This window comes from Suncus etruscus, chromosome 14, assembly GCF_024139225.1.
Source record: "Suncus etruscus isolate mSunEtr1 chromosome 14, mSunEtr1.pri.cur, whole genome shotgun sequence".
Taxonomy (NCBI): Eukaryota; Metazoa; Chordata; class Mammalia; order Eulipotyphla; family Soricidae; genus Suncus; species Suncus etruscus.
In genome coordinates, this window is record NC_064861.1 from 83,114,210 (window position 1) to 83,126,120 (window position 11,911).

The 11,911-nt window shown below is 58.8% G+C and overlaps 1 protein-coding gene across 5 annotated transcripts in view; it reads left to right on the forward strand.

Annotated features, from left to right (window-relative positions):
• The window catches only part of ACTN4 (actinin alpha 4), a 60,153-nt gene extending 48,526 nt beyond the window's left edge, over positions 1-11,627 (forward strand). For 2 of the 5 annotated variants that reach the window (XM_049786568.1, XM_049786569.1), the window contains exons 9-22: positions 1,473-1,565; positions 2,204-2,434; positions 2,521-2,668; positions 4,777-4,927; positions 5,934-6,042; positions 6,168-6,308; positions 6,409-6,591; positions 6,710-6,844; positions 7,628-7,807; positions 8,393-8,539; positions 9,317-9,397; positions 9,592-9,657; positions 10,000-10,158; positions 10,460-11,627. In XM_049786568.1, the coding sequence (XP_049642525.1) occupies positions 1,473-1,565; positions 2,204-2,434; positions 2,521-2,668; positions 4,777-4,927; positions 5,934-6,042; positions 6,168-6,308; positions 6,409-6,591; positions 6,710-6,844; positions 7,628-7,807; positions 8,393-8,539; positions 9,317-9,397; positions 9,592-9,657; positions 10,000-10,158; positions 10,460-10,618 (1,983 nt within the window). In that variant the 3' untranslated portion in view covers positions 10,619-11,627. The remainder of the gene's footprint in view (positions 1-1,472; positions 1,566-2,203; positions 2,435-2,520; positions 2,669-4,776; positions 4,928-5,933; positions 6,043-6,167; positions 6,309-6,408; positions 6,592-6,709; positions 6,845-7,627; positions 7,808-8,392; positions 8,540-9,316; positions 9,398-9,591; positions 9,658-9,999; positions 10,159-10,459) is intronic. The other 3 variants (XM_049786572.1, XM_049786571.1, XM_049786570.1) reach the window with 2 other exon arrangements.
• Positions 11,628-11,911: the final 284 nt, after the last annotated feature.

Here is an 11,911-nt window from a genome sequence, read left to right on the forward strand (position 1 = left end):
GGTTTGGGGGCTGGTGCTGGGGTGCAGGTCTTGCTTCTGGGAGCTGCCTCTGCCCCGGGGGCCTCTGGGGGCCCCCACCATGCAGCTTTCGTGCCAGCTTGCCCCTCTTCACCCCAGGCTTCTGCACTTCTTTTGTTTGTTTTTGAATCACACCTTCTGCTGCTCAGGGCTTACTCCTAGCTCTGTGCTCAGGGATCATATAGGTTTGCCTTGGTTTGATCCATGGTCAGCCCATGCCAGGCAAGTAAATACCCAACCCGCCCTAGACCCTGCCTGGCAAAATTTCTTAAAGAAGTTTCTGGGGTGGTTGGGGTCATAAACTCGGGAGCCCCTCCAGACCGAGCCTGGTGTACCCGTCTTCTCCTGGAAGTCGGTTTCTTCCCATTCCTTAGCTCAGTCTCTCATTCAGCAGCCCCACCAGTCCCTAAACTGAGGGGTTAGAGTTCAGCAGTGAGCCTGAGAACTCTGGCAGTCAACCGTCATCCTCTGGCAGTCACGCAGAGCGGGTCTGAGCTTGGGGTGTCCTTTAGACACCGATGTCTCTGGGTTCAGAGCTGGGACTGGCCTTGGCGGCTTACTCTCCTTCTTGCAGCCACCATGGCTCTGCTTCCTGCACTTCCTGGGGTTCCCTGGCAGAGGGCCCCCCTCAAACCTCCTCTTTCCGCTTGTTGGGGGCTGGGGACTCCATGGCTGAGACTCTCCCTTCCCCCTCCCCCCCCCCCTGCAGTGCGTGCCCTGCAGCACGGGCAGGGGTGCGTGAGTGAGTGTGTCCCCCAGACACGGGCAGCATGCAACCGTGTGTGCCGTCAGGGTCTGGGCCATCCCCAAGCCACTCTGTTTTCCTTCCCCGCCACGCTGTAGACCCTCCTCACTCTTTCTGTTCCTGTTCTGTTGCTGTTTCAACTCCTCCTCTGGGACCCTTTCTGTGCTTCCTGAAAGGTACCTGGCCTCCCCCGCGTGGCCCCTCTGCGTGCCGTCGCCCCAGACGAGGCGGGACACAAGTCCTGGAGCTCTCTCTGCTCCCCAGTGGGCCATGCGTCCCTCCTTGCCCACATCTGGGCACTCTCTGCCCAGCCAGCACCTGCCTCCAAAGTGGAGCGTTTTGAAGGGGTCTTGGCATGCTTGGGCGCTCTAGCACCTCTGTGGCTCCAGCTCTCAGCTTCCCTCCCAACCTAGGGAGACCCTCCAGGGCTTGGGCAGGTGGATGACCCCCCCATCAAGCCTCCCTGACCCTCTTCCTTACCTTCTGGGTCCATCCTCCCTGTCCAGGTCTGGGCTGAGTGAGTTTAGGCTGCAGCGGTTGGCGAGGACTCTGGGATCTGTCGCTCTGGGGACCCTCTTGCTGTGGCCTCGCTGGCCTGTCTTTCCCTTTCTGGTGGAGCTGCGGGCAGACGGGGCAAGGCCGAGTCCTGGGGAGGGAGGGTTGCCTGCCCCGGGCAACCCTGTTGAGCCTGTGTGCCTCCTTGTGCCAGGCGGAGACAGCTGCCAACCGCATCTGCAAGGTCCTGGCTGTCAACCAGGAGAATGAGCACCTCATGGAGGACTACGAGCGTTTGGCCAGTGATGTGAGTATGGCCCCAGCCCTTCCCCTTCTGCCCTGGGCCAAAGGTCAGGGATCTCTACACAGCAAGGACAGTGGGGACCGCAAGGGCCTATCAGAGCTAGCCAGTACAAGAGGAACAGGGCAGGCTCAGGTGGGACATCCGAGTCCCAGAAAGGCGCCCCACCCCAAACATGGGGAGCTTCAAAGCTGTAGCTGGGCCTGGATCCACTTGCCAGATGTGAGGTCATCTTTGTGTTTTTCGAATTTCAGGGGTTCAGAAAGCAAAGCCCTTCATCACCTCTGACCCCAAGAAAGGGCCGGAGGGTTCCATCTCAGCCCTCTGTGGCTGTGTGAATCCTCCCTCCCTGAGACACTGAGGCTCTTTGCCCTTCTTAGTTTCACTTCAGGGCTGTTTGCATCCCAGACTCCTTGGTGACACTACCCCACACTGAGCTGGGCCTGAGAGGTTCACTGCCCCTGAGACTCAAAGCCCTGCATCGTATTGTGCTTGGCCTAGATAGTATGGAAGTGTCGGGGTTCTTCGACTGTCCTAGAGGGGTGGGTGGCGCCTGACATGAAGAGGAGCCTGCTGGGTTCATAGCTTGGGACGTTTGAGGCAGTGCCCTGAGACCCTGACAGAGGCCCCGCCGCTTCCCACAGCTCCTGGAGTGGATCCGCCGCACCATTCCCTGGCTGGAGGACCGAGTGCCCCAGAAGACCATCCAGGAGATGCAGCAGAAGCTGGAGGACTTCCGCGACTACCGGCGCGTGCACAAGCCGCCCAAAGTGCAGGAGAAGTGCCAGCTGGAGATCAACTTCAACACGCTGCAGACCAAGCTGCGCCTCAGCAACCGGCCCGCTTTCATGCCCTCCGAGGGCAGGATGGTCTCGGTGAGCTGCCCACCCACATTCACACCCAGGCCTGCCCACTGCTCGATGCCCACTGCTGGGTAACCACCCACCCCTCCTCCCTGCAGGACATCAACAACGGCTGGCAGCACTTGGAGCAGGCTGAGAAGGGCTACGAGGAATGGCTGCTCAACGAGATCCGAAGACTGGAGCGTCTCGACCACCTGGCTGAGAAGTTCCGCCAGAAGGCATCCATCCACGAGGCCTGGACGGATGGTACAGCTGGGTCAGGGGCACACACGTGCACACACACTGTGCCTTCCAGTTATTAGATCAGTTCCGAGTTTTATTCTGGTCTCACAGGCCAGTTGGGACTGCTGGGTTGGCCTGTGAGTTGTCCCCTTCTTCTACCCTGCAAACACAGCTGCTCTCAGCCCAATGCTGGTGCTCAGGACATGGCCCTACAGGGCTGCCCATTTTCTCAGCAGCTGTATGGCTCTGTTCAGAAGGTAGTATCCTGATATTACATCCTGACCTGTGGTCGGGGTATGCGCTGGATGGAGACCCCAGAACCCGAGCCAGGTACTGCCGGAGCGGTAGTACCAGTGCCTCACTGGAAACCCAAACTGTCCACTGAGTTCTTATTCCCTCAATTTCTCCTGCCAGCCCACAGTGCCTGGTCACCACCCAGCACCTCTTTCTCTGCTCCTTGCTCAGCCCACACAGGCTGGCAGGTTGTCACTCACTGTTCCCTCCGGCCTCCCCCAACTACTCCTCAGCTGGGCATCTTTGTGTCAGCCTTGAGGGTTTCTCATTTAAATGTCTCCCTTTTTGGGGGGGCCAGAGAGATGGCACTAGAGTTAAGGTGTCTGCCTTGCAAGCACTAGCCAAGGAAGGACCGCGGTTCCATCCCTGGCGTCCCATATGGTCCCCCTAAGCCAGCGGCAATTTCTGAGCACTTAGCCAGGAGTAACTCCTGAGCATCAAATGGGTGTGGCCCAAAAAACCAAAAACAAAAAGAAAGTCTCTCTCTCTCTCTCTCTTTTTTTTTTTTTTTTTTTTTTTTTTTGGTTTTTGGGCCATACCTGGCAGCGCTCAGAGGTTACTACTGCTCTGAGCTCAGAAATCTCTTCTGGCAGGCTCAGGCTCATATGGGATACCAGGGATCAAACACAGGTCCATCCCAGGTTGGCCATGTACGAGGCAAACGCCTTACCTGTTGCGTTATCGCTGTTTTGTTTTGTATGCTCTATAGTACCCCGAGGTTGGGAGGCATCCAGCAGCTGGGAAGGCAACTCCTGGGCGAGGGCTGCAGTAATGGGTGCCACTGGCCTCCTATGTGCAGGGAGCGAGAGACCGGTGTCTGGCATGTAGACATGGTGGATCACGGTCTCCACATGCCCCTGCCTTACCCCATCCGACTCACAGGCCTTGGCATCTGGCCCTGGGCCTCATGTCAGCTTGGAACACTTAGGCAGACCTGCCCACTCGTCCTCAAACCCTGAAACCTCTGTCCTCTGAACCCCCAATTATGGAGAGATAGGACAACCCTTATAGCCTACATATGCACTCAACCCCACAGATTTGCTGTTTGCCCTTCTCGCCCCATCCCCACTAGGGGCCGATCCTTTTGATCATTTCTCAAAGGGGTCTCAGGTTGTCATAGGGCCCCCATCCCCATCCCTGACTGCCTCCAGGCAGCTTTGGCCCTGGACCTTTCTGTCCTGCCCATGGCGCCCCTGACCAGCTCCTGAGACTGCTGAGCAGAGAAGCCAGCCGAACCCTGCTATTTCTGGTTCCCACCCTTGCGAGAAAGCAATTTGGAGGAGGAAATTGCAAGCTTGCCGTTGTGGTTAAGCCTCCCGCCCCCGGGCTAAGGGCCGGCAGAGATGCTGGCAGTGGTGTGGGTTCCACACCCTTGTGGGGAGGTGTTGGGGGGGAGAAGCACACTGCACACCGGATGTCCAGCTGAGAAAGGGATGCTCTGGCCTCAGAGCAACCACTCATGGTCAGTTCAAGGAGCATCCTCAGGCAGGACCTATTGGAACCAGGAACTGGTACCTGGGGGACCTCTGCATGTTTGAGGGGGCTGCCTGCTCTGTAATTAGCCAGGCTCCGGGGCTAATAACAGTGTTTCTCTGCCTTCAAAAGCTGGGCACTGTGCCCTGCCCCTTGGGGGGACCCTTGGGGACAGGCCCAGTGGCTCCCCATCCTCCCAGCATGGGCTGCAGCCAGTGCTTCTCCACCTACTCAACAGTGTGCCAGGGCATCCCAGGGTTCCCCACCACTGCAGTCCCTCCTGGGAAAGGGGGTCTGGTAGATTCTTGGCTATGGGCCTCATCTGTGGGGCCTGCGTCCCGTTCCTAAGCATCCACTCCCCCCAGGGAAGGAAGCCATGCTGCAGCAGCGGGACTACGAGACGGCCACACTGTCGGACATCAAGGCCCTCATCCGCAAACATGAGGCCTTCGAGAGTGACCTGGCGGCACATCAGGACCGCGTGGAGCAGATCGCGGCCATTGCTCAAGAGCTCAAGTACGGGCGGCCCAGGGCTCCTTCTACAGCCACACTCCCCTCACTCCTCCCAGCGGCCTGGCCAGCAGGGTTCACCCAGGCTGAGCACCAGTGGGGGTCTAGAGTCTGACCCCTGCAAGCGCCCCACCTCCCTGACCCGCCACACCCGGTGGCAGTGGTGTGGCAGTGGGGTCAGCTCCCCGCCCTGCAGCACACAATGAACCATTGTTTGGCAGCTCTGCTGAGAATACACTTATTGGAAGGCCTGCCCTGCCCGCCCCAGTCAGATAAACTTGTGGGCTGCGAGTCCGCCACCTCCCGCAATGAATGGGGCCATTCTCCCAGTTCCCCAACACAGCTCACAGCAGCACACGGGCCCTGCGCCGCCACTGTCACCCCAAGCCCTGCTGCCCTTTTGTCCCCAGGCCCTGGCTCCCTGGTGCCTGCCCTCTAGGGATATGGAACACAGTGGATCCCTCCTAGTCCACTGAGCAGCAGTGTGGTGTATTGTTGGGCACTGCTGGGCCTCTCCCAGGAGTGGGGCCACCTGATAGACAGTCCCAGTCCCAGGAATTTGGGAGGTGGCCTGGAATGGGTCTCCCCACTGACAGGGGCCAGTGGAAACTGGGAGGAAATAAGTTTGGGCTGAAAGTTCGATTCTGAGACTCTAGGTACAGCCCCAACATGCCTCCCTTGAGGTCACTTTCTGGACAGGAGCTGTTAGGGGTGTCGCCTGAGCCCCCCAAAGATGAGTCAGCACTGAGGCCAGCTTCTGGAAGGACAGGGTTATCCTTACAGCAGTGATGGAAATAACAGAGTCTTAGCTCCCCAAACTAGCACCTGAGGAGGATGCCTGGCTCCCCTCGAAGACCTCCCTGAACCCCCAACTGGGGGCCACACTCTGGGGTCCCTAAGTTAGTAAGCCAGAGATTGAACAGTGGGAGGGCTTGTCCATCGGGGACCTTCTCGATGATGCCCCAGCTTATCTCCCTTCTGGATCTCACCCCCCATCTTCCACCCCCCACAGCGAGCTGGATTACTACGACTCACACAATGTAAACACGCGGTGCCAGAAGATCTGTGACCAGTGGGACACGCTGGGCTCCCTTACCCACAGCCGCAGGGAAGCCCTGGAGGTGAGGACAGGACTTGGGGGACAGACTCTATAGGTACAGGGTGGGGCCTGATGGGGCAGGGTGGGGTGCTGGCCCTTAGGGCCCACCCCTCCAGCTTCCCACTGACCTCCCTCCTTGGTCCCCAGAAAACCGAAAAGCAGCTGGAGACCATCGACCAGCTACACTTGGAGTATGCCAAGCGGGCAGCGCCCTTCAACAACTGGATGGAGAGCGCCATGGAGGACCTGCAGGACATGTTCATTGTGCACACCATCGAGGAGATTGAGGTCCGACTCCCCACCAAAGCTGGGTCCCCCAGGAATGGACTGGGCTAGCTGGTGGGCTGCCCCTCACTCACACTTCCACCTTCTTTTCCTCATTCCGAAGGGCCTGATCTCCGCCCATGACCAGTTCAAGTGTACACTGCCTGACGCGGACAGGGAGCGGGAGGCCATCCTGGCCATCCACAAGGAGGCCCAGAGGATCGCTGAGAGCAACCACATCAAACTGTCAGGCAGCAACCCCTACACCACCGTCACCCCCCAGATCATCAACTCCAAATGGGAAAAGGTGGGTGCAGCTGGCAGCGGAGGGTAGCAGGAGTGGAGTAGGGATGTGGATGAGGACCCCTGATTGCACGGGGCCACACATCCCTGACGGTGTCTTCTGGACCCTTGCCGGCCCCCAGGTGCAGCAGCTGGTGCCCAAGCGAGACCATGCGCTGCTGGAGGAGCAGAGCAAGCAGCAGTCCAACGAGCACCTGCGCCGCCAGTTTGCCAGCCAGGCCAACATCGTGGGGCCCTGGATCCAGACCAAGATGGAGGTGGGTGCTGTCAAAGGTGGGTGTGGAGCAGCCATGACCTCTGACAGGAGGCCCTATTCAGCTCTCACCAGGTCCTTTCCTGGCAAGTGTAGGAGCTGAAGGTGGGGTGTATCTGGCACAGGGTCCCCCAGCTCTGAAGCCCGGATGCTCCTAGGGCTGCCCCCTACCTCTTCCGGCATGAGTTATTTTCATTGGGCCTAGTAGCCACAGTGCAGTCCTGGGCTCTCTAAAGAGCCTGACAAAGTCATGCCAAGAAAGTGTCCAGACTCTCCTGCATAGCCACTTGGTTGGACCTGAACTTTCAGAATAAGTCTCAGGCTGCAGGCGAGATGGAACACAAGGCGCTGGCCTTGCATGCCGCTGTGTGCCCCTCCCTAATTTGGACCCCTTAAGGCCGTGATGGCGAACCTATGGCATGCGAAGGCCTTGCAGCGGGCACACGGGAAGGTCTGCAATTAAGATATGCGGCATGTATCGCATAGTTTTTAGATACTAAAATCTTGTTATTAAGGTTTAATTGACGTGCTGGTGGCACTTTTGAAGAAATTCTTTGGTTTTGTGCGGCAGTTTGGGCACGCGGGCTCAAAATGGTTACCATCAGTGCCCCCTGGAAATCACATTGAGTTAACAGTGTCCCGTGAGATTGACCTGAGTCTCACTTTGGAGACCAGAGGGGAAGGCCTGCTGGCGCCACCAGGCAACAGGAACCAGAAGCTTCTTGGGGGTGTGGGAGTTGCCCCGGAGCCATCAGACTGGCCACAACGTTGCCCGCTCTGTGCACAGGAAATTGGGCGGATCTCCATTGAGATGAATGGGACGCTGGAGGACCAGCTGAGCCACCTGAAGCAGTACGAACGCAGCATCGTCGACTATAAGCCCAACCTGGACGTGCTGGAGCAGCAGCACCAGCTTATCCAGGAGGCCCTGATCTTCGACAACAAGCACACCAACTACACCATGGAGGTGTGTCCGGGCCCGCTGACCAGGGGGGAGCTCAGGGCAAGCCCTGGATATAGGGAGTGCTGGCTCCTGGCTCTCTGCTGCAGCCAACTGTGCCTATAAGGCTGGTTCCTGTCCTTGGGGCAGTGGAAATCAGTCCTGCTGATGGTATTATTCACCCCACTCAGAGATGCGCGTGCCACCCAAAAACTGAGTCTTGGGGCTGGAGAGAGTGTAGCAAGGATGACTTGGGTTCTATCCCAGGCATCCCATATGGTCCCTCAAGCACTACCAGGGCAGAGCTCTGGAGTAAGCCCTGAGCATTGCTGGGTGTGGCCCCAAAACAATCAAAAAATAAATAAATATAAAAGGTCTCTCCTCAGTGCCCCAGTAGCCAGTTGCTGAGTTCTGCCAAGCATGACTCATGGCACTGGGCCTGGGCCCCGGGCCGCGTCCATCCCGGATATGCCACTGTAATGTGGGTGAGCCTGTGGGAACCCCATGCGGTCATACCAGGGCCCTTGTGTGTACAGGAGCTGAGAGCATAGGAGAGGGGCGCCGAGTCCTGGGCTTCCGCCTGATCTATGCCCCCATTCATCCCCTCCTCAGCACATCCGGGTGGGCTGGGAGCAGCTGCTCACCACCATCGCCCGCACCATCAACGAGGTGGAGAACCAGATCCTCACGCGGGACGCCAAGGGCATCAGCCAGGAGCAGATGCAGGAGTTCCGGGCCTCCTTCAACCACTTCGACAAGGTGAGCCCACCCCTGCCCCACCCCGTGTCTCTCTGCGTCTGTCCCCATGTCCACCTCACACAGGGCCCACGGCCTGGAAAGGGAGGCTCTCCCCGAGGCAGGTGCTCAGCTCTGAGCTGCCTCTGGGGCAGAGTTCTTCCACCTGCCGATGCACCCAAAATCTGGAACATGGTTAGTGCTCGTGTGTGCATGTATTTGTTCTGTCAGATGGTCAGTCTCAGTCTCTCATCCCTCCTGTGGGGCCCATGTGTCCATTACCTGTTGAAGGGGACACACACAGATAGACACAGATACACACTTAGGCAGACTCACACAGAGACACTCTCCAGTAGACACACAGACGCACACTCAGACTCACAGATATACATTCCCATAGCCACTGCACTCAACTAAGCCTGGCTCGCTCTCTCTCTCTCTCTCTCTCTCTCTCTCTCTCTCTCTCTCTCTCTCTCTCTCTCTCTCTCTCTCTCTCTCTCTCTCCCTCCCTCCCTCCCTCCTAAGGCTGGTTCTCTCTCTCTCACACACACACATACGCACACGCACATGCTACAGTCAGCATCCCTACCTGCAGTCTCAGAGGTGGAAGAGCACTCCCCCTCCTGTTCCTTTCACACCACAAGGCCCCCTCTCCTCTCCAGTCCGGGTCCAGCCCTGGCCACCCCCTAGCCACGTCCCCTCTAACTCTGTGTTTCCCTCCTCCCATGTGTCCCCCTCCCCTCGCCCGCCCTCTGCATGTGACCCCGGTCCCTCTCCCACCCCGGGCCTCCCGCGCACCAGGACCACGGCGGCACGCTGGGGCCCGAGGAATTTAAGGCCTGCCTCATCAGCCTGGGCTACGACGTGGAGAACGACCGCCAGGTACGCGGGCCGCGGCCACCAGTAACAGCTCTTCTCTCCTCTCTCGGCTCTCCTGGCCCGCCGGCCCTCTGGCCTCCCCTGCCCTGTCTCTGTGGCGCCGCCCCCCTTACCTGGTCTCTCGGGCCTCTGTCTCCCTGCTGCTGCCACTGTCCTGTGCCCCGCTGCGCCTGCGCTGTGGCTGCGCCCCGGAGCAGAAGCAGACAGGCAGCATGGACTCGGACGACTTCAGGGCTCTGCTTATCTCCACGGGATACAGCCTGGTACGGCTCTCCTCCCCCGCTGCCGCCTCGTCCTCGGGACACTCCTCCGCCAGCAGCACAGCCTCTGCTGGCCTGGGGTCCCCCCCGACGACTACCCGAGCCTCCCGCCTCCTTTCCACTCCCGAGGGGCTCAGCTCTGCTCCTGCCTTTCCTCTCTTTCTCTTTCTTCCCCGCCTCCTGGGCCTAGGGCAGAGGAGTGGTCAGTCGGCCTGTTTGAGCAGGAGCCCCCCACTCCCCTCAATCTGGGTTGGGTGGGTGGGTTCCTGGGTCAGTGGGGTCTCCCCGCTCGGTTTGGCCCAGGGGAGCAGCACCTGGGCCCTACTCAAAGCTGCTGCCTCACAGGGAGATGCTGAGTTCAACCGCATCATGAGTGTGGTGGACCCCAACCACAGCGGGCTGGTCACCTTCCAAGCCTTCATCGACTTCATGTCCAGGGAGACGACCGACACGGACACGGCCGACCAGGTCATCGCCTCCTTCAAGGTTCTGGCGGGCGACAAGGTAAGCTGGGGGCCCCAGGGCTGTGGGGTGGGTGGTGTGTGTGTGGGGCATGTATTCTAGTGAGTTGGCAGTGTTTGTGTATATGTTGTGTATAGGGATATGTGTGGGTATTGTGGAGAGGGTAAGGTGTGTTTGTGTGTATACATGTTCTGGGGGGTGTGGCATATATATGGGGGGCTGTGTGTGTTGCAATTGTGTGTGTGGAGGTACATGCATTTGAGGAGGTTCCTGTTGAGGGGCTGTGTGCGTGGGCTATGGGGTGCGTAGGGGGGGAGCCCCAGCTCTGTCCTGTCGCCCACAGAACTTCATCACGGCGGAGGAGCTGCGGCGGGAGCTGCCTCCAGACCAGGCCGAGTACTGCATCGCCCGCATGGCACCCTACCAGGGCCCCGACGCTGCGCCCGGCGCCCTCGACTACAAGTCCTTCTCCACGGCACTGTACGGGGAGAGCGACCTGTAAGGCCCAGGACCCACCTCGGCCTGCCCTGCCCCGGTCCCCCGACTCTGTATCTATGCAAAGTCCTTGCTGCCAGGCGGGGGCAGGGAGGGGCTGGGCCACCTCTCTCCTCTCCCTGGTGCCCAGGAGGCGCAAACCCAGCCGGTGGAAACCAACGTCTTGTACTTTTAACTCTGGAGGGGGGGTAGCGCCCCACGATGAGCAGGTCCCCTCCGAGCCCTGAGGACAGCACCCCCACCCTGTTCCTGCCTTCTGCCTCTCCCGAGGACCCTCCAAGGCCTCTGCCATCCAGGCCAAAGCCCTACGTGCCTTGTGCAGGGACCAGGAATCGCGGGGCCGTGCCGGGCCGAGTCGCGTGTGTCCAGCAGAGGGTGCCCCAACCTGGCGTCGGGAAGGGCAGGAGCAGCCCACCCGCTCTGGGGCTCCCCCTAGGGGTCGCAGGTCCTCTGGAGCAGAGGCACAGTGGGACCAGACCTGCCTCTTGCCCCAGCCCCGCAACACCACCAGCCCTCACCTCGCTTTAGTCTGGACCTGTGCAGCGCTCAGATTCTTTAGGGACCAAAAAAAGAAAAAATCAAAAACAAAAAACAAAACAAATAACAAAAAACCAAAACAAAAAAAAAAGAATAAAAAACCCCAAACAAAACAAAAAAATCCACAAACGAAAGGAAAGAAATATAAAAACGAAACCATGAGAAACTTGCAGAGAATTACTATTTACTTTATTAACGTACGGATTTATTATATAAATATATATTCACCCGCAGCAACGCTCTGCCTCCCTCCCGGCTGCCCCGGGTGAGCGAGGCCGACCGACTGCCCTCCCCTCGCCTCTCCCGGTCTCGTAGGGCCGGGCCTGGGGCGCTGCTGGCCTGGCTGCCTGCTAGTTGATTGCTTTCCCCGTCCCCCTCCATTTTGAGTTTATTCTGATTGATTTTTTTTTTCTTTCTCTTGGTTTCTGGATAAACCACCGTCTGGGGTCAGAATAATAAACGTCATATTTTTAAGGATCCCTCCTGAGTCCCATCTCTTTCTCTCTCGTTCCCTCTCTCTCTCTGCTCCCTGCATCTCAGGAGGATGATGCCCATTGGTGAGAGTCAGGGCACTTTTGGGGAGTCCTCTCAGACCTGACCTGTAGCAGGGACACAAAGACACCTCACAACCTGCCCCAGAAAGAATGCTGTCCCCTCGTCTGCAGGGGGAGGCTAACCCCACTCCATTCCAGGAAGCCCACTGGTCTGCTGGCATCACCCCATTAGTGAGGGGGATGCCCCGAACCCCCTGTCAGAGCTAAGG